The 27,828-nt window shown below is 39.8% G+C and overlaps 1 protein-coding gene across 3 annotated transcripts in view; it reads right to left on the bottom strand.

Moving 5' to 3' along the window:
• Positions 1–27,828, bottom strand: part of COL24A1 (collagen type XXIV alpha 1 chain) — a 215,046-nt gene that overhangs the window by 107,393 nt on the left and 79,825 nt on the right. For all 3 annotated transcript variants that reach the window (XM_060773864.2, XM_060773865.2, XM_060773866.2), the window contains exons 15-22: positions 18,931–18,984; positions 18,786–18,830; positions 18,339–18,392; positions 16,673–16,726; positions 15,583–15,636; positions 10,429–10,482; positions 2,934–2,987; positions 1,081–1,125 (exon numbers count right to left, since the gene is read on the bottom strand). In XM_060773864.2, coding sequence (XP_060629847.2) covers positions 1,081–1,125; positions 2,934–2,987; positions 10,429–10,482; positions 15,583–15,636; positions 16,673–16,726; positions 18,339–18,392; positions 18,786–18,830; positions 18,931–18,984 — 414 coding nt within the window. The remainder of the gene's footprint in view (positions 1–1,080; positions 1,126–2,933; positions 2,988–10,428; positions 10,483–15,582; positions 15,637–16,672; positions 16,727–18,338; positions 18,393–18,785; positions 18,831–18,930; positions 18,985–27,828) is intronic.

Here is a 27,828-nt window from a genome sequence, read left to right as displayed (position 1 = left end):
TTCTGACCAGCAGTGGTAGAGCAATTTGCCTGGGTTTTCTTTTATGATTACACTTAAAACTAAAGACAGCGGTTCAAAGAGACAAGGAACAGTATATGAGAAATATGTTACCATAGTGCACAATTATTATTAGTACTTTGGACAGTTAAGGTACATGTTTATGTTCTCCATCAGCATGACATGTCCACAAAAGAGTATACAGGAGTTTTCTTAGTGGACAAGAAAATGAAATGTTCTTTTGAGATTTAGGAAAAGATTCAATCAATGGACAGTGGATTTGGACATGGTCAATTGTCAGTATGAGGAGCTAAAGAGCTTATACTGGAAACACAGTTCCTTGCCTCAGATTTTCATATAATATATTCTTGGTCTTTGCAGAAAAAAGCACAAGCAAACAATGTGCCTGAATATAAAATCTATTTACTTAGGTGTAAATTACAGTGGTTTTTGGAATATACAATTCCCAATCTGATGGAATCTTTACATCCAAAGTCACTATTTGATGCCAGATGATGGCAACTAATGAATGATTACGCCTCACTTCAGTTTTTAAAAGACAACTTGTACATCTCTGTTGGAAGTAGAAAGCTTGTCTTCACTGGGGCTGGATCTACACTGCCATGCAATCCAGATTATCAAAGAAAATAAACCAGATTATCTGCTTTGAACTGGATTATATGAGTCTATGCTACCATATAATCCAGTTCAAAGTAGACAATATGGATTTTATTTAGCAGTGTGGATGGGGGCTAGTAAAAAGACCTCATGTCATTACTGAATCAATATCTGAAGTTAAGATTTTGATGTCTGGTAGGATTACTATACCATATAGAGACATTCTAATACAATCAAAAATTAAAAGCAAGATCCAATTGTCAAGTCCTGAAAATACCCACAACAGAACACCCTTTGTGGATGTTGCACTGTATTCATTTTCAAAAGTTACACACATCTGTGACAAAAATATTATTTCAGTTCCTGTGCTGAATATTTCCATGCCTGACATTGAATTACAGTGGATGAATTTATTTCCATAAGCTCTGTCTCAACAGCTCTACAATACGAATTTTCCACACTTACCCTTGGTCCACTTCCTCCAATAGGTCCAACAGGTCCTTCTTCTCCCTAAAATAAAATCAGGTTCATAATCATTCTTTCTAAGAGAAAGTATCAATAACAACTCAGAAAAATATGTGACCTTACATCTCCTTTTGTTCTTTCTCCCCAAATATCTGTCCCCATACTGTACTTCCCCCTGCCTGTTTGAAGGCCTGTCTCCACTACTCCTTTTCCAATGAGTTTCTCCCTCACAAATATAACTGTTTTATTTCTATCTCATCCTGAGTTTTTATCATTTTATCTTGTACTTGTGGCCTGCTCATAATGATTTATTTATCACTGAATTTTTGCACTGTTTTATTGTATTCTTATGTTTTATTTATTTTATGGCTATGTTTATTCTGTGTTTTGGTTTTATTCTGTTGTAATGCACTACTGAACTTGGCCTCATGTAAGCTGCCACAAGTCTCCTTTGGGGAGATGAGGGCGGAGTATAAATAAAGATTATTATTTGAAACACAACAAGTTGAGTCCACAGCAGACACTCTGCTGGCTGTTGAATTGGATCACATGTTGGACACTTCCCAAGTGTCTAGGACTGTGTGATGTATCGGCGAATAATGCGTGCAGATCCCAGTAAGGTGCGCCAATTGTGTTTAAGTGCAGGGTTAGGGTTTACCTGGATGTTGATAAACTTCAGAGAACTGAAAAATGCACTTAGTGGATAGTTGCAGTACTAAATAGCGATGTTCTAATCCAGGGGTCCTCAAACTAAGGCCCAAGGGCCGGATACGGCCCTCCAAGGTCATTTACCCGGCCCTCGCTCAGGGTCAACCTAAGTCTAAAACAACTTGAAAGCACACAACAACAGCAGCAGCAGCAGCAGCAACAATCCTATCTCATCAGGCAAAAAGCAGGCTTGGCTTCCCATTAAATAATAATAAGTTTGTATTTGTTAAAATTGTTCTTCATTTTAATTATTGTATTGATTTTAAGGTGTTTGTTTATTTTTGCACTACAAATAAGATATGTGCAGTGTGCATAGGAATTCATTCATGGTTTTTTTTCAAATTACAATCCGGCCCTCCAACAGTTTGAGGGACTGTGACCTGGCCCTCTGTTCAAAAAGTTTGAGGACCCCTGTTCTAATCCATCATCAAAATTTGCAAGAATTAATTAATTAGGTTCATGGAATGCATCTAGACAGCAGAATGAATGCAGTTTGATACCACTTGAACTGTCATGATTTAATGATATGGAATCCTGGGATTTATTGTTTAGTGAGGCACCAGCAGTCTTTGGTAGAGAAAGCTAAAGACTTTGTAAAACTACAAAAACCATGAACCCATAGCATTGAGCCATGGCAGTTAAATTGTGTCAGGCTGCATTAATTCTACAGTGTAGATGCACCCTTGGTGTCACGACCCACAGAACACAGATTGTCTTAAACAGCAATTGAGATGCAAATAATAGTCTTTTTAATGGAAAATGCTGAGTCTCAACACTTAGTGAATACATATTGTCTCAGTCCTCTGCAGATAACATTCCATGTTCCCTCTCCTTCTTTATCTCATTAGATAACTATTTACTTTGAAAATAGGAGTCATTCAACAATTTACATGCTTCCATTCCATATATGCAATCATATAAATATAAAACTTAATTCTTTTGTTTTGTGCAAGTTGCCAGATTCAGTTCATCTAAACATTGTGTGGCCGCCACTGAAATAAATTAACACAGTGCTGTGAGACAATTTGTACTCAGCACCTGCCAGAACAGACAGTCGAAATATTTGCAAACCAAACAAAAATAAGCAAGCAGTAGCAGAAGAAAGAAACATGTGTGCTCTTGGGAGAACAATGTTCATGTCTTACCTCAACTCCTTTGGGCCCTGGTGGTCCTGGAGGCCCTCTTTCACCTAGAAGTCCCTAAATAGCACACACAAAAAACATTTAGATTAAAAGACAAGAACATTAGTATGGAAGGAAGTCACTTCTTTTTATTCTCCTAAAGTTCCCTCTGATTTCCCTCAGGACACTTGAACTAGAAGATTGTGGATATTTGTATACAAATATCTGCACATGCACCCTATTTATGCAGTACTACCATATAATAAAAAGCCACTTGTTAGCTGATGCTGGAGGAAGAGGGATGCCAACTGTTTTCTGATGATGACACTGAACAGAATGGCTTGGTTTTTTTTTTTTTTGTAATCTTTTTATTTAGAATATGTGCTCTTAGAGTAGAGCGTGATAGGAAAGTCTAGAATCATTGTTTTTCCATATATTAATATATATATATATATATATATATATATATATATATATATATATATAAGCATTGTTAACATGGAAAGTGGGGGAACAATATATATGATAGGACAGTAAGTGAAAAGGAAAAGAGACAGAGAAGGGGAAGGTGGGAGGGTAGAGGGGGTAGGGGAAAGTCTGCAAGTGACCATAGATTTGGTCTCTTACGGATAGAAACACTTCCAGGATTCCAGATCAGAATTCATCCCCTTTTTTTTCTTTTCCCCCTCTTTAATTTCCTTTTGACAAGTTTACGAATCTGTCTTCCCATGAAAGGGACGCTGGTCTTACTTGTTTTCAATTTTACTTAATCATATTATTTCATTCTTACAATATTTATTTCCTGGTTTCTTTTTCAATATATTTTATTAATTTATCCCAATTTGTTTCCCCTGATTTAATTTTAATTTGCGACATCCTCTGCGTTAATAAATCCATGTTCATTATATCTAAGGATTTTAGTATGGCTTGTTTGAACTAATCCATGATTTCCCTTTTCAGGTAGAAAAGCAACAGGTGCCTGTGTGATTTTGAACACAAAAGCAGCCGCCGAAGAACAGTAAGCATGTTCACTATCACCATCCCTGCTGCAATCAAATCTTTTAATTTTTTCAGAATGCATATGAAAATTTTGGAAGTTAGCCATAGGAATACAGATTAGCCCTGGTAATACATAACTTAGGTCAGTGTATGTTCACGCTATCCGAATTGGAATAAAATTAGTGCACCACAGAGATGGTTTAAGGTTTTGACCTGTTCCCCCTACACATGTAGTACTATAACTATGAAGCCATCACTATGTGTACAGATGCTTTTGGGTTGTAACCATCAGTATATTACATCATTGGCTGTATCAACTAGAGCTACAAGGCATTGCAGTCCATCAATAGATGGACGGTAACAATTGCACACCCCTGAAAATTGTCCAACGGCTACACAACATCAGTGTTTTTGAAAAACATACTTTAAATTATAAGAAATAATAATATACTTTATTTATATTCTGCTCTATCTCCCCGAGGGGACTCAGATTGGATTACAGACTACATATATGGGAAACATTCACTGCCGATATACAATTAACAAAGATAGACAGTACATAGACAGAGGAAAGGCCTTCCTCTGAGACTGAGAGAATGTGATTTGCCTAAAGTCAACTAGTGAGTTTCATGGCTGAGTGAAGGTTCAAACTCTGAACTCCAGAGTCACAGTCCAAATAAAACATGGCCATACAGCCCAGAAAACTCACAGCAACCCAGGGATTCCGGCCATGAAAGCCTTCGACAACACAAGGTAAAACTACTTGCAACTTATATTTCTAGCTTCTATGTCTTTAAACATTATTTCTGAACGGAGACAGAAAAAGATCAGAAATGGTATACAGTATACTGGATGTGAAATTGTTGGAATGAGCCAAAAATCTCATTTAGGAGCCTAGGTCTTAAACCTGGATATTATAAATGACTGTTCATGTTTTTCCAGAATACATGGCAATGAACTTAGCTATTAATTAATATAACGCAGACTGTCAGGAGATTTCTTTTCTATGACAGTCTTTCAGACATTGTTTCATATTTTTTTTAAAAAAATCCAGCTGCTATTGATATAATTAACTGAAGTTTCCATGCTCACTCTAAGATTTTACCTAAAAAAGAAAAAGAAAACAAATGTCTGAAGATTTATCAAATATGCCAAGAGGGAATCCAGAACCTTTACAACCAGGCATCTGTGCTTCACATAGCTATGCAACTTTCTGACTTACTTTTTCTTACAAGATTAGTACGCTTCTTAATAGTGATTTATTTCATTCAAGAAGTAAAAATAAATCAAAACAAAACACTCCAAAATGTAAAACAGAAAAAAAACTAAGCTACTTCCACTGCTCTATATGTAAATGGTTCACCCCGAAACAGTGAGTACACTGAAAGTCTTGTAGCCTGTGGTATAAATAAATTCAAAGGTACCTTGTGCCAAAAAATCCATCCAGATGAGGAGGTCTGCTGTTTTATCTACACAATACTTTTATTTGAGTTTGCCCACTTTCATTCCACCTCTACTTGGGGTGGGGAGGAGTGAATGATTCTGGATGGCAGGTGGTTGGATGGCAGGTTGTTCAGTCATACATACACGAATGAAAATTTGTAGGATTACCTACCCTGAGAGGTGATTGCACATTCTGACTCTGCAGCTACAACATGCAAAGATTTGTCTGGGAGCAAGCCTCAATGGGTCATTTTTTGGATTAGAGATTACAGAACTGTTATGCATGAGTCACTGCTATTGGTTTGCCCTTTTTAATCATTAGAGGAGCTTAGAATAATTACTTTTTTGGATGAAAACTCTCAGAATCTGTGCTGGCTGGGTGATTCTGAGTGCTATAGTCCAAAAAAATATTCCAAGTAATGTAATGAAAAGTCATGAGTTTGTATATAATTCATTCATTCCATCATTTTATGAATTTCAAAGCTGTCCTTTATCCTGATGAATGGTAGGACAACATACAGAAGCCAAAGGGTACGCTATAATAGAAACAATACAGTTTATCACACCAGCATTTACATAATAAAACTGACAGGCAATGAAACCGTAATAGTGAAACATGGATAGAAACACCATATAAGTACTTTGTAGGTGGGGTACTTTTCTGTATGCAAATGGTATTTTACTTTTGCAAACACTAAAATGAAATATTTTTAGGCAGAAATGTGGTTTACTGAAGATGTGGTTAACAATGGTTTAAATTTTTTTAAACTATAAAATGGAAGGTAATGCATAATGAAATAATGTAAAAATAATAAAAACACCAGAATGAGCACAGCAGGAAAATCAGCTATAAAATATCGAGTGAAGCTATGAGGTTTTTTTTCCAAAGTGGAAACAGTAGAGTCAACCAAGCTTCTTTCCACAATCTGAGAGCTATGATGAAAATACTATTTCCTTTTTCTACATGAAGGAAACTTATCATAGCCAACAGGGAAGGCTTTCAATATTAACCAAGGTCTTCGACATATGGAAGCAATTCTTAGTTTGACGTAACAGTTCATCTTATATCAACATAATAGTTTGGGTTGATTTATCCATTAATGAGACAATCCCATGCATCAGAAATGTCTACTGAGACATATGAGATGTCAGAAGAGGGTCTCTGCAGTGTTATAACAATCTCAGCACTTGTAAGCCTCCACTCTCACCCTCAGAATCTCTTTGTTAACAGACATGTTATGAATGTGGCTGGCAAGCAGAAGGCTTTGCACCCCACTCAAAGTATCCAAAGTACCTTTGACTCAAGCCATGGTCACTCCCACGGCATGGTTAGTCATGCTTTATAGCAGTTAGGCTTTCAGAATAGTCCCTAGATTTGATCACATGGGACAGGGATCATTATGGGATTCATATGCTCAGACAGAGAATGGCTCAGGAATAATGTAATTGGTTCCTGGCTCCCTGAGGGGATGAACAGTGGGTGGCAACATGTGGCCAGAGCTAATGCTCCTTGGGGATCTTGCCATTTTTATTTGACCATGGGGATCTCTGTGTCTATCCTGGAAAATAGTTGTGGCAGAAGTGTCTTTGAGAAGGTGGGTCCTCTTTCCTTCTAACAAGAAAAAAATTGGTTCAGATCCCTATTGGTTGTCTGGATCTGTTGGTGTACAGCAGATGGTGGATAGGTCTGGTGTTGTAATTGTCCAATGGATATGAGAGTATTTCATTTTCTCATTGTCATGTTGAAGTTGATTTCTGGCCATGATTTCTTTCATAATATCTAGAGCTCCTTTTGTCTACAAGGCCATAGATGGCTCAGATCCTTTCTCCAACTATATTTTGAGGTCAGGGCTGTATGGTAATTATATGTAACTCTAAAATGGGTAAGAATGCTTTCTGTGGTTTTAGATCATGGTTTTAGATCAAGCACTGCAGCCACCCTAATCCAAGGCAGTGGCACTGTGGCTCTAGATTCTAGTTCACTCCAGTTTCCATCCGCCTGACTGATGAATGCTCCAGAAAAACAGGAATTGTCAGTGATGATTTCCTGCATGGCAGGAGGTTGAATTGGATGGCCCTTGTGGCCTTTTTCAAAGATATGATTCTATAATGAGAATCACTTGTTCCCCACCACCAATCTAAGACCAAACTAAATGATTGGAATGTAATTAATGTTAAATTTAGTTTGGCACACATAAAAATGAATTCTTCTTCTAACATGGTATTTCCTACTCAAACTATTAATAAAGGCCCACATATTTTAAAAATAATCAAAATGTATTTTTTATCCATTAAATATTTTAAATCAATTAATCTACTGGCTAATCAACTAAGAATACAACTCTAAAGATGATGAAAACAGTTTGTGTAGCACAGTCTGCTTCACATCTTTGGTTGCTCTTGTGACAGAGCGGTCAGAGATACTACTCACAAGTACACCTCAAAGAAAAACATAGAAGCAAGTACAGATTTGATTCCCAAATAAATTCTTATAAAACACACGAAATATAAATACACTTAATTATATGAGAGTGCTGATCATAAACAGCCCAATGTTAGCACTTTGTAAAAAGTTGTTCAAAAGCTGAACTCTATGTTTTAAGTCAAGGTTCATAATGATACAATTAAGATTGGCTGGAGAATTGCATCTGTTGATTATTATGAGGATTTGGGGGTGGGGAAAGAGAAAATTTAGCTAATTGACAATTTGCAACCAGTATGAAAATAGATGTTTCATTCACAAGGGTCAACATCTTAAATAAGTATTTACATAAATGATCTGTCCAGCTTTCTTGGCAGCTAGTGTACCTTTAACTTCTTTGGAAGCTTAAAACAGAAGAATGAGGAAAAGAAGAACTTAGTGAAGCTGTCTTCCATAAATAAAATAGAGGAAACTCCTCAAAACCGCAGTCAACACAAGACAGCTGGGAACGCAAAAGCTGAACATTTCCAGTTTCATGTAGGCCTGCGCTCTCTGTATTATGAACTGTGTAAAAGCTTTTCCATTTGGGTAACACTCATCTCAAAAGTAAGCCACCAATTTTCTTTGATTAGAGACGGCTGTCTAAGCTCTCCATTTATGAGAGCCAAAAAAGCTATAGAGACCATAAAGTCTCTTTATACAAGTTATTCTTGTATCAAACAAATCTGAAGTTTCCAGCTAACTAATCAGCCTTTTGGCAAAGGGATGTGGGTGAATAACAACCAACTAGCCCAGTGTGGTTTGGGGTACTATACTGAATATTAAGGAAGGGAAAATGTGAACATACGCCTGATCAGAAATATTTTCACCCACATAAAGCCTGAAACACTGGCACAATATTCAACATGTGTGTCTCATGCAACAGTTGGTATTAGAAATATTGCTTTTCTTTAGCTATTGTGATTGAGAGAATGTCACAAAGAAGCACTACAAACAGTGGCATGTTAAATCCCTAAAAATGTGATGGCAAGGCATAAGCCAAGTGCCCCCAATTTGTTTTGAGAGACCATTTGTGGTCCACATACAGCTCAGAGCAGAGGCCACCATTATCATACTCCCTTTCTTTTGACAGAGGGAAACTGGAGCCAATCTGAGAATTACTGGCCTCACACAATTTCGGCAGGTGGTGGTTGACATCATACATTGAGATGCCTGGCTACACTTCTGGCATTCTGGTTTTCACTGCCTATTATCCTCCCTCCTTTGCAACCTTGTAGAGCACACCTACATTGACCACTTAGGTTGGTGTGGGGCTGGATCAGCTCTGTGGTGGACAAACACTGCACAGAGCTGATCTGGAGTAATATGAGGCAAGACCACCTTAATGCGGCTTTGCCCCACATTAACCAGTCAGGGCAGTGGTTCTCAGCCTGTAGGTCCGCAGATGTTTTGGCCTTCTCCCAAAAATCCTAACAGCTGGTAAACTGGCTGGGATTTCTGGGAGTTGTAGGCCAAAACACCTGGGGACCTACAGGTTGAGAACCACTGAGTCAGGGGATAGTCTGAATTCTGGCTCAGAATTTCGACTATCCTAAATTTTGGGCTGTCTGAACAGTTGGGCCAGTTCTGGAATGGAACTAGCTTTTAACTTTGTTTTATTAACATTGTGTAATTTATTATTATTGTTTTCATGTGATTTGCTTTATTGTCGAATGCTCTGTTTTGTTTACTTTGAATTTTTTTTTAGTCTATTGTTTTATTTTATAGAATTTAATGTTTGCCTTTTATGTTGTGAACCACCCTGAGTCCCCATGGGGAGATAGGGCAAGATAGAACTCAAGTTTCACTTACTTACTTACATATGGGATAATACCCTGCCTCATTAGCAGAGAAGTGACCATACCCAGGCATGCTGATGCTTGGGTTCGCATGGCTGGGCATGGGCACAGCCTCCCGAGCCTCCTGTTCCCCTACCCAAAATGCACAGAAAGCAGTTTGTGGAAGCTGTCCTCTTCCTGGATCACTCTCAGTGATGATATGATGGAGCTTTGGAGTAGGACACTCCATCCCTTCTCCAAAGGTCTATTGTATCTTCAGGGAGGGTAATCCAGGAAGAGAACAGCCTCCAGCAATGGTAAGAAGGCCTTCTGTGAATGTTGGGCGTGGGAAGCAGAGTACAGGAGGCTAGGGAGGCACTGCCATCCTTGGCTGCCTGAGCCCGGGAAGTGCAGGATGACTCTGGGGATGTGAATTTAGACTTTGTATCGGGATCTGAAATAACAGTCTCCACAGCTCCCAAAAGGGAAAGGTATGAATCCTCCTAGAAGAGTCTCACATTTCCCAATATTGTTTTAACCTGGGTTCAAGATGGATTAAAGTGTTCACCCCAGGTTAAAACGCATTAGATGCCCAGGCTAATGTGTTTTTCTACACTGCATTTTCTGGCAGTATAGATGCAGTCTGAGTAATATTCAGCTACATGCAAACATCAGCAAGGTTGTCTGGGTTAACCTACAGGATTCTGCACCAACTGATCTCTCTACCAAGATCTTAGAACTACACAGGGAGTTATTTCAATATAAAGTTGCATTTTTCCTGAAAAGTATGTATTCTTTATCATGAAAACATTTACAATAAAAATGTACACATTCCTACCTTAGGGCCTTCAGGACCATTCAGGCCAGGAGCACCAATATCGCCTGGAAAACCCTAGGATCCAATATACAAAGATATAAGCAAATAAACAACATAGCTCTACATTTAGTTTCTTATTGTTTTATAAGTCTAATAACTGCATGGAAAAATGTGGATTTATTTGTATTGTTTGAGACAGGCTTTATTCAAGTCAGAGATCTTTAAAAAGAAAATTAATATAAATTCTATTTTAAATGTGTGTATGTATGAGAGATAAATTGATAAAAGGACAGAGGCAGATAGGAAATGTCCTCTAGTAAATACAAGTATCTATCAGATTTTTCTTGATTCCTTGGAAATATAAACGCTATCCAAAAACCCCTTTCCCCATTCCTCTTTCTTTCAGTACATATTGTGATGATTCTTCTCTTTTGCCATATGAAATGAACCTAGTAACTATGAAGCATGATACTAGCCTAATGCTCATGTCTGATAGGGATTAGGATGGTGAAAAGGTGTCTTTCCCAAGAGCGAGAAGAGCTCTGCTGGCAAGCCCCAGTTATAGAGAGAAAACCCAATCTGTAAATCTATCATCCACAGTTTCTGCAGCAACCTGCTCTGAAATGAGCTGCTTCAGACACAATATTGGTCCTCCATGGCCATGGCAACTTTAGGCTAACAGAGTTATTTTAACGTATTGTTGAAGGCTTTCATGGTTGGAATCACTGGGTTGTTGTAGGTTTTTTGGGCTATATGGCCATGTTATAGAGGCATTCTCTCCTGACGTTTCGCCTGCATCTATGGCAAGCATCCTCAGAGGTCTGTTGGAACTAGGAAAATTGGGTTTATATATCTGTGGAATGTCCAGGGTGGGACATTTGTCCAGTGTGGGACAAAGAACTCTTGTCTGTTGGAGCTAGGTGTGAATATTTCAACTGGTCACGTTCATTAGAATTTCGTGGTCTGGCAGTTTTTTGGTGTGGCTTATTAGTGCCTGGGGGAATTTTCTGTTGAGAAGTAATTAGCTGTCCCTGATTGTTTTCTCTTTGGAGTTTCCCTGTGTTTGGGGTTTTTTTCTGTTATAATTTTAGAGTTTTTAAATACTGATAGCCAGATTTTGTTCATTATCATGGTTTCCTCCTTTCTGTTGAAATTGTCCACAGGCTTATGGATTTCAATGGCTTCTCTGTGTAGTCTGACATGGTAGTTGTTAGAGTGGTCCAGCATTTCTATGTTCTCAAATAATATGCTGTGTCCAGGTTGGTTCATCAGGTGCTCTGCTATGGCTGATTTCTCTGGTTGGAGTAGTCTGCAGTGCCTTTCATGTACCTTTATTCTTGTTTGGGCAATGCTGCGTTTGGTGGTCTCTATGTAGACTTGTCCACAGCTGCATGGTACACGGTAGACTCCTGTAGACGTGAGAGGATCCCTCTTGTTCTTTGCTGAATGTAGCATTTGTTGGATTTTCTTAGTGGGTCTGTAGATAGTTTGTATGTTGTGTTTCCTCATCAGCTTCCCTATGCGGTCAGTGGTTCCCTTGATGTACGGCAAGAACACTTTTCCTCTGGGTGGATCTTTGTCTTTACTCTCGTGGCATGTTCTCGGTCTTGCAGCTCTTCTGATATCTGAGGTGGAGTAGCCATTAGCATGTAAAGCCCAGTTTAGGTGGTTCAGTTCATCTTAGAGAAGGTGGGTTATTTTACTTCCATTTGATTTAAAGGAAAGTAAAATAACTCTGTGGACAAGTCTACATAGGGGCCACCAAACACAGTGCCCAAACACAAATTAAGGAACATGAGAGGCATTGCAGACTACTTCAATCAGAGAAGTCAGCCATAGCAGAGCACCTGATGAACCAAAAGAACACATGGACGGCGGCATCATCATCATCATCATCATCTCAGACTTCCACATGGGCCACTTGTATTCCAAATGACTCTGGCACAGTATATCTGTGTCTACACTAACTAATTATCCATGATGCAGGAGTTATTCTAAGTCCTGTTTAGAGTTCTCAGACACTGAAGCTGGAAGGCACCTTCTGTAAGGGAAGGATGTGGCTCCATTATTCTTTTTTATAATAGAGTTGGAAGAGACATCATGGACATCCAGTTAAACCCCTTGGCAAGAAGTAGGAAAATCACATTCAGAGCTCTCCTGACAGCTAGTGATCCCAGCCTTTGCTTAAAAGCTTCCAAAGAAGGAGCCTTCACCACACTCTGGGTCAGAGAATTCCACTGCTGAACAGCTCTCACAGTTAGGAAGTCCTTCCTAATGTTCAGGTAGAATCTCCTTTCTTGTAGTTTAAAGCCATTGTTCCATGGCCTATTCTCCAGGACAGAAGAAAACAAGCTTGCTCCCTCTTCCCTATGACTTCCCCTCATATATTTATACATGGCCATCATATCTCCTCTAAACGTTTTCTTCTGCAGGCTAAACAAACATGGCCAGCTCTTTAAGCTGCTCTTCATATGACTTGTTCTCCAGACCCTTGATCATTTTAGTTGCCCTCCTCTGGATACATTCCAGCTTGTCAACATCTTCCTTCAATTGCGGTGTGCAGAACTGGACACAGTATTCTAGGTGTGGTCTGACCAAGGCAGAATAGAGAGGTAGTATGACTTCCCTGGATCTAGACACTATAATCCTATTATGCAGGTCAAAATTCAATTAGCTTTTTTAAGCAGCCACATCACATTGTTGGCTCTTGACTTTCTGTTTAAATCTTACTGTTCTCTAACACAAAAGAATGAAGATTATTCCAGAAAGTTATGTAATTGCCTTTTGCCTAAACAAACCTTCACTGTTGGTTTTTTTTTTTAAAAAAAAAAACAAAAACAAAAAGGATACACCATAGAAACCTGATATCCAGAATGAATCATTTCTTGAAATAATTCATATGATGGAAAATGCTGTTCGGATTAATGCAACCACTTTCCATTAGCAAATTAAAATGTTTGACTCTTTCTAAGTAACAATTCTTCTGCTGCAAATTGTGTTTAAAATTTCCCTCAAAACTTAAAACAAAATTTGGCTTGTGGAATTTAAAAGGAAAGTTTGCCTTATAGATGGGGACAGAGTCCTTGTTTGATTAGGGAAAAGCAAATTTTAAGTTTCGGTAGAGGGAGTCATCGAGTTAGTTTCATGATTCTTTAGCCACTATTTTGTTACATATTTTTATTGTGAACTATTCCACTGCAAGGGGGCAAAAACAACTACTCTGAAAGGATGTTCAAAATAACTATTCTGCATTTTAAAATTTCCACATCCTAAAGCAGAACTGGAAAGAGAGGGAATGGGATTATATGTAATTACAGTGTGACCAGATGTCTCATATTTTAAGGGAATGTGTCTTATTTCGGAAGACCACAGCTTCACGGTTCCCATGGTGTCTCTTATTGCTGGAATTTCATTCTGGCAACCCTAATAAGAAGTCTTTCCTTGGAAATATAGCTCAAAATTGTTAAATTAATTAGTATGACCATAGGCTGGAAGTATTCGAGAAATGAGAAGTTCAGTTCACACTATTTTCTTCATAAATATTAATACATTAAACAAGCACCCAAACTAGTATCTAACTGACAGCTGTTACCACTTTATAAAAAGTAATACTGAACAGAGGGTCTTGGGCAATCCTGTTCCTATGGTGCTATCTTCAGAACTTCTTAACATCACACTATGAAATGAAACATGGCGTGAAGAAAAATGTTTTAAGAGCTAAATAATGCAGCCAATGATCCAGGAGACAAAACACTGCATTTTGTTACTACGGATTAATATTCCTGTCAAGTCTCCCCCTTTTTCATAGGTTTGATTCCAAAGGTCTGAGCACAAAATATAGAACAACTGATTCCCATTTGCTTTATTGTTCTGAGACAATTATGCACACAGTGACAGGCCATTTAGGGATTAAATGAAGTGTTCATTAAAAATAATGATTGATGTCTTCTTTACACCAGATGGAGATAGTTTTGAGGTAGCAATACATTCAGCTTCAAATGGAAAAAGTTAGGACCTCATCGGATGGGAAAGCAGGGGGAAGTGGAGGAAACCACCCTCATTTGTTCCCTACCGTCTTTCCCCGTCTTCTGGGATGGCCAGCCATCCCATGTCCTTTTGTTGTCTTCTGCCCTAAAGATGGCTCTAGGGCTCCATTTCCATGCCCATTAAATTTGTATTTCATAAGACAGATGTATAGAATAAGTAATATCTTACTATGTTGATTCTGTATATCACATGTTTCTCCTCAGGTTTTTGGTGTCTTTTTTACTTTTTAGAAATTATAAAACCTTTAGAATCAAATTTTATTTGTATTAAGTAGCAGGGAAAAGAAAATAATTGTTTAATAATTAACCTTTATCTGTGAGGGAATATGAAAGTTGTTATCCAAGAGTCACCTTTTCTACTTCTATTCTCTCTCTTCCTTTTCTGATTCTGCAGCCCCCAGCCTTTTCTCTGAATTGGTTTTGAGTGCTTATTGTTAAATTTTATGTTGTACAGCAACAGTTCTTAGCCTGTAGAAGATGAAGGAACCAAGAACCAAAACCCAAACAAACAAAACGCTTCTTTCATTTGCATCCTACTATTATGAAAATAGTGTGGAAAAGAAAACCTCAGGGGTTTAAGTTCTGTTCAAACAGATAAGCAAAGCCTATGTGGACTATATGAGAGCCCATTTCAATGGGGAAAACATGTTAAAACTAAATAGACAACTTGCTATTTGAGGAATGCCCTGTTGTATAAGAAAGACATTGAGAATAAACTGGAATAAACAAACTGAGGACTATGGGTGAATTAAAACAAAACAAAAACTATTTGTGTAGGAGTGAATTGATGAAATAAGAACATTGAAAAGAAGGGAATACAATAAGATATTATATAAAAAACTGTTGACATACTGTAAGGCCAATTTATATTAGAAAAAAGAGGGGGAAAGGGAATATTGAGATGAGATATAAAAAGCAAAATTACAAGAATTGAATTTTAGTAAAAATGTTTAAATTACTGATGGATATGTATTAATCTTAAATACATGTGTCTATAGTGTGTAGCAAAAGTTAGTGTAATGTAAAAAAGGATCAGTCAGCTTTCAAAAGAAACAAAACCTTGAACTATCTATATTGTTTTTCATGCAAAGATATAACATATTAATAAATCCTTTTAAAAGTTTCTTACCTCAGGTCCGGGAGGACCCAATGGTCCCCGGGGTCCTGAATCTCCTATTTTACCCTAAAAGTAAAAGTTGCATTATAAATTCAGGTTTTTTTTTCTGAACAGGGTGGCATAACATGCTCTTTATGTCTTTAAAAAACTGCACATCAAATTGTCATGCTACACTTTTTGAGAAACAATTACTTTTAAGTGATCAAAATGATTCCTTGTATCCTGGAAAGAACTGTATTCTATATACAGCTGTAAGTAGTGAGCAAAACTATCAAATAAAAATAAACTATAAACATAGAACTTACAACTGAAAAATGAAGATGATACGGGTTATCTGATTTAAATACTGCTACTGATATTAGATTCCAAACAGGCCAAGATTTTGATATTACTAATGCGTATGGCTTCATTCTGTAAAATATTTGTAATCAATTTCATTTTTTGTAATTTGAAGCTGTCTTACAAAATGCCTTTTGTAAAATATGATGAATACAACTCTTACATTATAATCAATCTACTTCCTACAATATGCTGAGATATGGTCAATATGCCTTTATTTTAATAATGTGATATATATGTTTTTATGTATGATTCTTTCTCTTATTTTACTCAAATAAGCTAAAGTTGCTCAACCCCAAAGCAGTTTTAACTACATAATGACATTCTTTACAAGCCTTTTCCCTTTAAATGATTTCTAATACTATTTCTGTTAAAAAACATAATTATCACTGGCACCCTTTCAGTGTGAAAAATCCAACTGCCTATCTTAGAGAAACATGCCATCAGATATTTTCAATGAAGCAGTCAGAACTTCAGGAATTCCTTGTGAAGAGAAATCTTTGAAAACTCTTGCTATCCCCTACATATATACAGCAGAATGGTTTCTAGAATTTAATACTGTTATTTCTGCCTTATTTTAATACTTTTCCTTTTACAACCATGTGCCAAACTAACATTTACATGTAGTTGATAGTAAATGAACAGTTAAATACTGCCAGTTAAAATTATAGTTACAGTGATGATAGGGTTGTGCAGGTAATATTTCCATAATAACCTAAGAAAGTATTTTTAAAATACCAACATAAAATATGTTAAGACATACCATGGGGCCTGGTTTTCCTCTAACTCCCGGTGGTCCTGGTAAACCAGCAGCACCCTTTGAGAAAAATAGTAAGAGTTGCTACAATTTAAGTGAAAATCATGGCTGCATATAGAGTAGAGTCTCACTTATCCAACATAAATGGGCCAGCAGAACGCTGGATAAACAAAAATGTCGAATAATATGGAGTCTCCTACTGTTACACATTTGACGTGGCGCTAGACACCTAGAATACTAAAAACAGGGACTCAAAGGGCTAAATACGTTGGGGCTAGAATGGCCTAGCAGGAAGTGCCCAGATGTGGAAGAGGAATGTGGAAATCACAGAGAGAAGGAGGGAGGATGCTTCCGCTTACGGTCCTGCTTACCCCCCCCCCCCCTTGTATTGCTTTCCCACTTATTGAGAATGGAGGGAGAGTTGGGAAGCACTACTTTAATTGAAGGGCAAATGCTGAAGGAAAAGAAGGATGTCGTATAAGAGCGTCAAATAAGACGGATTGTCGGATAAGCAAGACTCTACTGTACTTGCCAAATATTTTGGGGGAACATACTTCTATGAAATCACAGAAAGTGTCTGCACATGCACTAGATCTGGAGCACAGACCAAATAATTATTACTTTGATTTTTCTCATATGTACAGTATATGTGCATATACAGTCGTCCCTCTACTTTTTTGTTTTTGAGTTCTGAAGACTTGATTACTCATAGATTTAATTAAAAATGTTCTCCCTAGAGATCTTTATGTGTGTAATTGCCTTCAATCATGCTGGATGACCTAGAGATTTGAGAGAACACCTCTCCAGAATATTTAGGCAAGAGTTGCAGAAATTTCAAAGCAAAGTATAACACCTAAGTGTCTCCATCCTGTCTGAGAGATATAAACATTACTCAGAATAGGAGGCCCTGTGGATCAGAATATTCTCCTAGCATTACAGATTATTTCAGATGTAACCAGGAAAAAAATGTAGAGCAGGATAGGTAGATAGGACATAGAGAGATACTACAATTCCCCTTTCAGCCTTTGTAAGTTGACGTGTCTTATGGGACTTCTCATGTTTCTCTAGATCCAATATTTAATTACCTGAATGCTGTGATATGTAATGGAAAGATTATTATTATGGCAACAGAAGCCTACTAGTTTTTCTTTTTGTTTTGTGGAGGCAGTGACATACACCCTAGATCTGGAAATTAGTTTATATGATACTGTACTTGAGCACTCATTTTTTTTTCACCATGGCTGCAATTGTGAACACATTGATTATGGAATCGAACCAGTGAGGTGTTAAACTGGCAGAAGCAGTTCTCCCTCTTGTCTCTACTGAGGGGTGGGGAATAATCTAGATCAGCCTCTCAGATCTGTACTTGAACAGCAGGAAATCCTCTAGAGCAGATTTCTGGGCAGTTCAAAGAACTTCACAAGGCAAGAAAAAAAGGAGCGAGAAAGAGAGAAGGCCCCTTTGGCAGGATTATGCTAAAATGTGGATCTTGTCCATTAGGACAATGGGACTTACTTGAGTCCTGTATATGATTTAACTATTAATAAATGGATATACAACAATATAGAACGTATGGTTGCTTTGTATAGGCATTCATTAACCTGCTGAGATTAAACATGCTAGACATTTCTAAGAAGATTAAGGCTTTACAAAATGGGTTTTTTCTGCTTACCTTGTCTCCTGGGTAGCCTGTCTCCCCTTGCTCTCCTGCCATGCCTTGTTCACCCTAAATAATGCATCATTACATTCAGCATCATAAAGAAATCTATGAATACTACTACACCTTCCACGACCTCACAGATATATTCCAACATTTATTTGGAATACATCACAGATATATTCCAACATTTATTTGCTATTCAATAGTCCAAGTACATTGCACTGCTACTGAATAGAACTTTAAAATCATTAATAATTAAATCAGGCCATAGATTAATGTGATGGTTCATGGTAGTGAGAATTACAGCAGCTGGAAATATATATTTTTGGAGATTATTGTGGCTTACATTAAAAAAGCAATAAAATACAGAACCTTATTGAAGGCGCTTTTTAAAAAAAGGATTATGGTATGTGAAGTTTGAAGTCAAAATAACTCTGATAATGAAACTATTTAGATCACCTTATCACCTTTCAATCCAGGTTGCCCCATACTCCCTGGAAGACCCTATGCGAAACATAAATAAAATAATAAAATTACTTTGCTGTATGTATGGCAGAGAGACATTTAAAGTGAAATGTTTATGTTATGCTGCATAATACTTTACCAGAGGTCCAGGAATTCCAGGTGGTCCAGATGGCCCTGCTGGTCCCACAACACCCTAAACAACAATAAACAACACAATGCATTTATTCTCACAGTGACCAAACTTGTCTATAGAAATATAGCATATTTGCTGTTTGAGTTCTATTATTCCCCTGACTTTTGTTGGCCCAGATGAAAGCTAATAAGGATATAATTTAAGGGTTGTGAAACTTAGTGTATATAATTATGACTCTGCCAGACAGGGCATTGCAGGGTTAGTCTGAGTTCTTGCTTCAACTTTAAAATGGCTACAAGTGCCACTCACTGGTTCACAAAAGACAAGAGCAACTTGATTCAGGTAGGTAAGAAACTCAAAGCATCTATATATAAGGGATAACCAATTTCCTCAGGTCTGTAGGCTGACCGCCTCCATTCCTAGGAATTTTACCACCCCTACCAATGACGGAGGCTATTTCTGTTTTCAAACCCCTTCACTATTTAAAAAATAAAACAAAACAAGGGATGTAGAGACATGATGTTTTAAATCTCCAGGGCACAGTTCTCCGTTGTTCTATGATGAAAAATTCCCTGAGGCAGTTAGGACACTCTGGGGCTTATCAAAAATATATAGGGACACATGCAGTACACTAGTTGTCCTTGATTTAAATGGACTAGATAAAGAAGGAAGCATAGTTGAAGGAAGCATAGTTTCTCTAATTACCCCATATACTCATGTGTATGTCAACCTCATGTATACATCAAGGGTATATTTAGGGACCAAAAATGTTAGTCAAAAAATTAACCCCAAAACCTGGGTCGACTTATTCATGGGTAAATGTAAGTATTGTACTTAGCTCTTATTTAAAAAGGAACCACTCCCTTCTCTGAGTAGAGTAGCAAAAGGCTTAATCTACCCTGGGTAAACCTAAAAGAAGCACTGACCCCCCCCCCATTCGCTTAGTAGCGGTGCAATTCAAAATGGTATAGGCTCATGATTATATGTTACCAGTGCCAACTATTAGAAAGGGTTGCCTGTTTAGAAAATGCAATTTGTGACTGATACTTTGGATACTGGGCTAGAACGCTCGGGCAACAGGATTCCTATCCCTGCTTAACCATAGAAACCTACTGGGTAAACTTGAGCAAACTCCCATTTTCACAACTTTAAAGGGAAAGCAAACATCCTATGAATAATTTCATGTACACTTGTGACATGTGGCTAATGCGATGATAATGTGGTCATAAACTGGATTCAACTTAAATATATTTCAGAACAACAATCTTAGAAAAAGCCCATCTAAAACCCATGCTGATGGTTTACAACAAGACTTACAGTATCTGTATTGGACCAGTAATATTAAGTTAACTTCAACATTGAAGTTAAAATTGACCTTAAGATTAAGTACATCAAGACATCACTCCAAGGAGGCATTAAAAGAAGTTATGCTCTTTATCAGTAGGTTTTAATTGTTTGTTGTGTACATAATATGCCTGATATCTGTCTTCCTTCCTGAAGTTTATAAGCCCAGCATTTAAGCACATTAACAGCAAGTACGCCGCTTAACATGATATCAAAAGTTTCACGATGGGATTTACTGCAGGTTTTGTTTTAAAGTTTTAATATTTGTCCCCAAGGGTATGAGAAGAATCTTTCTGGACTGTAATGCTTTGGGAAGCATTCAACTCTTTCAAACCGCATTGTTTTTTCAAGACAGATGACTCTCTTCCCTTGTAGGAACTATCCTATAGAGGCAAGGTTAGCCAAGGCCTAAAAACCATTGAGGCACCGATTCCTGTCTGATATTGAAATTTAAGCAGCCTAAGCTGTATAGAGTACTTGGATGGGCTACCACCAATGAATATCAGGTGCTGTAGGCTACATTTTGAAAGGAGGGACTGGCAAAACAACCTCTAAGTCAGTGGTTCTCAACCCGTGGGCCTCCAGGTGTTTTGGCTTACAACTTCCAGAAATCTCAGCTAGTTAACCAACTGTTAGGATTTCTGGAAGTTGAAGGCCAAAACATCTGGGGACCCATGGGTTGAGAACCACTGATCTAAGTATTCTTTGCTAAAGAAAAACCTTTTAAATTCATGGGGTTGACCTAATTGACTTGTCAAGCACATACATGCACACATGGGTAAATACCTGTTTCTCCCATTACCTTTTCCTGCAACCTTGATTAACTAACCACCCCTAACACTGCTGTTGAACCTCCAAAACCACTGTATCTGTTGATGAATTGTGCAGAAAGAAGAGATGTTGTATACACAACTCAACATTAGAATGTGTTAGAATAACAGATTTGGATTAGGTCAACTGTGATAAAGATCAATTACATCACCCCAAACCCCTTTTTAAAAGTAAATCTTACAGATTTTGAGATACTAGAGCAACTAAAAGTAGACTTCTAATTTTAAAAACTATTCCAAGAGTGAGCCCTCTAATTTAAATGGTGATCCAGACATAGATATGAATTCTAAGTTCACAGTGCAGGGTTTTTTGAACTTATCTCCTCTTTGATATTTTTATATTAAAATGGTTTTTCTCACTGTATTTTAAATTATTTACATTAATGCTCCCCAGAGAGCTAGCACTACAAGGTGAGATAGAAATAGAATAATTCAGCAAAATCTGTATGCCATTAAGGACAAAGCCTACTTCTTCAGTATATCATATACAGAATTTCTGACAGTAGTAGTAGATGGCATAAGGTCTCACCTTTGACCTGAGCAGAACTAAGCCTAAGAATTCGTTCTTAATAATGGTATGATTAAAAAACTAATGCAGAAATGTAATGTTTTATTAAATTATTAGAAATATGGATGACACTTCTGATCAGTGAGTACTCTAGGTGATTTAAAAGGTAAAACAACAATAAAACATAACAGAAACTAGTATAGCTTGACCCCACCATGTCTTAGGGGGGGAATACATTCTTGGATTTTTTATGGATATGTGAAACTGTGGATAATAGCAAACCCTATGATTTTTAATAGAACTAATAATGGAGGTAGCAAGAAGCCGTGAATAAGCAAAACTGTGGATAAATGGAAGTATTTATGGTTTATCAGTTCCATGGTTACAGGGGTCATGCTGTGTAGCAAAACAATTGAATAAAAACAAGACTGCAGATCTTTTCAAAACAAGAGAGAGTGAGTAACATTCATTAAAATTAAATGGTGTAATACATTACAAATCTGAAGCATAATAATGAAGGGACCAATGGAAACCATGTGGAAAGTTGTTGCTACATGCCATCAAGCTGGTTTTAGCTTATAAGTAAGAGATCCTATTATTAACAGCTCTGCACACATTACAATAATGGAGACAAGACAGCCTTAAGACAAAGCGAGTGCTAGAGACAGACTAGAAGTTGCATGGAATTCAAAGGGAGCTTTCAATTAAGGTTTAATCCTTCTTCTCGCACTCCTTCCTGAAATACCAGCTTATTAAGACTGTGCAATTTTAGGTAACAGTTATGTTAATAAGTGAAGCTGCTGTGGCACAATGGGTTAAACTCATGTGCCTGCTGAATTGCTGACCTGAAGGTCAGTGGTTCAAGTCCATGTGATGGGATGAGCTCCCATCTGTCAGTTCCAGCTTTCCATACAGGGACATGAGAGAAGCCTGTCACAGGATGGTAACACATCCGGGCAATGTCTCTGCAGGCAGCCAATTCTCTCACACCAGAAGTGAATTGCAGTTTCTCAAGTCACTTCTGACATGATTTTAAAAAGGTTAATAAGTGGTCCTCCCCATTTACTCACAGAGACAAACATACAGAGAAACACACTTAAGCAACTAACAAAATATTTCAATCTTAGGGCAAAATGTTTCAAGCTTCAAGTACTCTGAAATAAAGTAAGCTGTACTCAAGGTACCAGTTATAAAATACAGAGGACATAGTATTCCAAAGTGGGTGAAGAATGCTAGATACCCATCTTCCACACTGGAGCCCCTGGTGGTGCAGTGGGTTAAACCGCTGTGCCAGTAGGACTGAAGGACAGGTCACAGGTTCAAATCCGGGGAGAGGCAGATGAGCTCCCTCTATCAACTCCAGCTCCTCATGCGGGGACAAGAGAGAAGCCTCCCACAAGGATGATAAAAACATCAAATTATCTGAGAGTCCCCTGGGCAATGTCCTTGCAGATGGCAATTCTCTCACACCAGAAGCGACTTGCAGTTTCTCAAGTTGCTCCTGACACAACAAAAAAAATATATAGGTTGCTTACCTGTAAACGTATTTCTTCCAGTGATAGTCTGTGAAATCCGCACTAATGGGTTTCTGTGCGCATGCGCAGTGATTTCGGAATATTCTAGATTAAAAGAATTTAGGCGGGAGTCCCGCCCACCCTCCCAATAGTATAAAAGGCAGTAGGCGGAGTTCCGCTTCAGTTCCTTGCTGCCAGACAGCAGCCAGGAAAAGAGGCATGACATAAGAGGGGAGGACGGGCGGGACGTGCGGATTTCACAGACTATCACTGGAAGAAATACGTTTACAGGTAAGCAACCTATATTTCTTCCTCGTGTAGTCTGTGAAATGCGCACTAATGGGTGATTATAAAGCTACCAACCTGGAGGTGGGTCATGCCACACAGGAGAAGAGAACTGCTCTACCGAAGGCCGCATCTCTCTTGGCGAGGATGTCGAGCTTGTAGTGAGAGGCAAAGGTAGAAGGTGTCGTCCAGGTTGCTGCTCTGCAGATGTCGTGGACTGGAACACCATGGAGAAAGGCTTGAGATGTTGAAAGCGACCTTGTAGAGTGGGCGTGGATAGTTGTAGGAGGTTCCTTGTGCGCCAGGCTGTAAGCTAGGCGAATTGTGGATACTATCCATGATGACAATCTTTGAGATGTTACTGGAGCGCCCAAGGCGTCTTTCCGGTATTTTAGGAAAAGTCTAGGAGATTTCCTATAGGAGGCTGTCCTGGATATATAGAAGGAGAGGGCTCTCTTGACATCCAGCGCGTGGAGTGCAACTTCCAAAGGAGAGGAAGGGTTAGGAAAAAAGGCAGGGAGAGTGATGTCTTGGGACATGTGAAACTTGGAGACAACTTTGGGAAGGAAGGTAATGTCGGTCCGGAGGACTACTTTGTCCTCGTGGAACCTAATGAAAGGGGGGTCTGAGCGAAGAGCAGCGAGTTCACTGGCCCTCCTTGCGGAAGTGATGGCCACTAAGAACGCCGTCTTCCAGGAGAGGTGGGAGATGTCACAGGAGGCCATAGGCTCAAAGGGAGGTTTGGAGAGTTGAGACAATACAAGTTCAAGGCTCCAAGCCGGGGGTGGTGGGGAAACTGGGGGGTGAACATTTTTATAACCTTTAACAAATAACTGTATCAACGGATCTTGAAAAAGGGACGGTAGTCCTGATTTCCTCCGAAACCAGGAGAGTGCTGCGAGGTAGCACTTAATTGAGGAGAGGGAAAAACCCTGTGAGGAGAGGTGAACTAGAAAATCTAAGACAATATGCACTGGGGCTGAGGCAGGCTCAAAGCCCAGGGGTTGAGTGAAGGCCTTGAATTTTGACCATTTATAGGTATAAGCTCTTTTGGTGGAAGTCTTCTGAGCTGCCTGGATGATGAGTCGCGCAGCCTCAGAGAGATGGGTTATGGTGTGATCCTCCACGCCGTGAGGCGTAGAGTTGGGAGATCTGGATGGCAGATCAGCCCGTCTTGTATGGTGAGGAGATCCGGGCTGGATCGTAGGCGAAGAAAGGTTTTTCGTGATGCGTGAAGGAGAGGAGCAAACCACGGTTGCCTGGGCCACCATGGGGCTATCAAGATGCAATTGGCCTTGTCTGTGATGACCTTCGCAACTACTCTGGAGAGTAGAGGAAGGGGGGGAAAAATGTAGAGGAACCCTTGAGACCATTGGAAGAGAAAGGCGTCGCCTAAGCAGCCTGGGAATGCGTGAGGGTGGAGCCTCGCGCAAAAGAGTGTGCACTGTGTGTTGTCTGGGGAGGCAAACATGTCTACTTGAGGTTGGCCCCAGTGACGGGTTAAGAGGTTGAACTCTCTGGGGTGTAAGTGCCACTCGTGGGTTGTGGTCGGAGTCCTGCTGAGAGAGTCCGCCAGGGTATTGTCTTTTCCCGGAAGGTGGATTGCAATGAGGAATATGTTCCTCTGAATGCACCATTCCCAGATCTCTGATGTTATGGAGAGGAGAGTCGGGGAGTGGGTTCCCCCTTGTTTGTTGAGGTAAAATTTTACTGATGTGTTGTCTGTGACTATCTGGATGGTGCGGTTGGAAACTTGGTGAGCAAAGGCCCGGAGGGCTTTCCCCACTGCCAGTAGCTCCAGAGCGTTGATGTGGAGCTTTTGTTCTGAGTGAGACCAGCGGCCGCTGATCGTCAAGTCTCGGAGGTGTGCTCCCCATCCGGAGGAGGAGGCGTCTGTTGTCAGTGACAGGGACGGGCGGGGGGGTATGAATGGGAGACCTGAGCACACATTGGATTCCTTTGTCCACCACAGGAGGGAGTTGAGGACATGAGCGGGAGGTTGAAGAATCATGGATTGTGAGTCGTGAATGGGATCGAACACCCCCAGGAACCAGGATTGGAGTGGGCGGAGGCGGAGTCGGGCGAAAGGGGTCACACTTGTAGTGGACGCCATGTGGCCAAGGATGGATTGGATAGCCCATGCAGAGGACCGGCCTGAAGAAAAAAGACTGTTGATGGCTTGGCAGAGATTGGAGAACCGGTCTTCTGGCAGGTAAGCCCGTTGGGATATGGAGTCTATCAGGGCACCAATGAAATGGATGCGCTGGGTAGGTATGAGGTGGGATTTGTCGAGATTTACGACAAGTCCAAGTTCCTGTAGGAGAGACAAGGTGAAGGAAATGTCAGAGAGGAGCTGGGAACGAGATTTTGCCGAAAAAGGCCAATCATCTATGTATGGAAAAACCGTTACGCCGTTTTGGCGCAGGTGAGCAGCTACTACTGACATGCATTTAGTGAAGACCCTTGGGGCAGAGGAGAGACCAAAGGGTAATACGGAAAAGGAAAAAATGTGGTTGTCCAGTGCAAAGCATAGATATCTGCGATGGTTGTGTCTAATTGAAATGTGGAAGTATGCGTCTCTGAGGTCAACCTTGGCGAGCCACGCCCCCTTTGTGATGAAGGGAAGGATGTTAGCTAATGTGACCATGCGAAATTTGCGAGGTGAAATGAATTTGTTAATGCCTCGGAGGTCCAGAATGGGGCGCTGACCTCCGTCCCTTTTATCTACTAGGAAGTAGCGGGAAAAAAAGCAAGTGTGAGCTAGGTCGGGATGTACAGGGGAAATTGCCCCTTTGTCTAAAAGAGAGGAGATCTCGTCCCAGAGCATGGGAGAGGATTGAGTAGGTAAAATTTTCCCTAGTGGAGGGAGAGAATGAAATTCAATGGCATAACCTTCATCCACTATGCGGAGGACCCAGGCGTCATTGGTTATGGACTGCCAAGCAGGTAAGTATGGATGGAGTCTATTGAGGTACAGTGGTAAAGTGGATGTGATGTGTGTGGAGGGTGGGGAAGGGGCAAGTAGATTTGGTGTCGGGGAGGGAGGAGGGCTAAAAACGCCGTTTTTTGTTATCTGGTGGTTTGGTGCCCCGATACTGACCCTTAAAGGGAACAGGTGGCTTCCCAGTGGTGGCAGGAGATGAATGAGGACGTTGTTTTCCTCTGTAGGAGTGAGGGTTGTAACGGCCTCTATGATAGGTGGGGTAATGATAATAATTGCCCCATCGTTGCCTCTGTTGATAAGGTTGTTGGTCATATTTAGTGACTGTTTGTTTCATCTCATGTGAATGTTTCAACTGGGAATCTGTTTCTGGATTAAACAATCCTGTTTGATCCATAGGGAGATCTTCAATCAGCGTGCGAGCTGAAGGAGACAGAGTGGACGCCCTGAGCCAAGCGTGACGTCTCAAGGCCACTGCCCCGGCAATGAGTTTGCCAGACGTGTCAGCTGTGTTCTTTGCTAAGTCCTTTTGGAGTTTAGAGAGAAGAAGTGCTTCTTGAGCAAAGGCTTTTGCCATTGGTTGATCAGCCACTGGTAAGAGATCAAGATAAGGCAAAATTTTGTTCCAGAGGTGTGTCTGGTATACACTCATATACACGCCATAATGTGCCATTCTGGCAAACAGGCAGGCAGAGGAATAAAACTTTTTTGCCATGGCATCCAGTTTCTTTCCTTCTTTGTCTGAGGGAGAAGCCTGATTTCTCTGAACTGGTTTGGGTTGGGCGTCTGTAACAACTGAATTGGCTCTAGGTAATTTAGCAAGCCATGAAGCTGCCGTGAGGTCAATGCGATAAAGATTTTCAGCTCGCTTTGGTGTAGCTGGAACCAGGGCTGGCGAAACACCTTCTGTTTTTAGGACCTCTAAAAGGTAAGGTAATGTGGGCAATATAGTTGACATGGGTCGCTGTTGTTCAGATGAGGTGAAGCAGGGGTCATCCACAGCCTTAGTAGGCTGAGGAACGGCCAGATTAAGTGATCTAGAAAGTCTGATTAATAAGGCAGAAAATTTTTTGAACTCTTCTGCTTGTAGAGGGTCTGGATCTGGTTCAGCTTGAAGGGCAGAAATGGGAGGTGAATCACTTGAAGATTCAACATCTACAGTTTCTGGGTCGGGTTGGAGATCCTGCTGAGGAGTAGTAGGATCCGGGGGTGGCGCCCCCTGGTGTTGAAGGATAGGAGGCTCAGGAGGGGGCCTAGAGACAGTGGCGGAAGGAGGAGGGTAGGAATGAGGATAGGGATGAGGAGGAGGGGTATGGTCCCTCGAGTATTCCCCTTGGTAGTAGGGGTAGTAGAAGGGGGGGGGGTGGATAGAGAGGGAAAGGATAGTCATAAGGGTAGGCAAAACGCGGATCGCGGTCGCGCGGATCGCGCCCGCGCGGGCGTTTAGAGGGAGGAGTGTGGGATCGGGACCGAGAGTGAGAG

The sequence above is a fragment of the Anolis sagrei genome, chromosome 4 (assembly GCF_037176765.1).
Source record: "Anolis sagrei isolate rAnoSag1 chromosome 4, rAnoSag1.mat, whole genome shotgun sequence".
Lineage (NCBI taxonomy): Eukaryota > Metazoa > Chordata > Lepidosauria > Squamata > Dactyloidae > Anolis > Anolis sagrei.
This window is presented reverse-complemented; position numbering and strand designations above follow the sequence as displayed.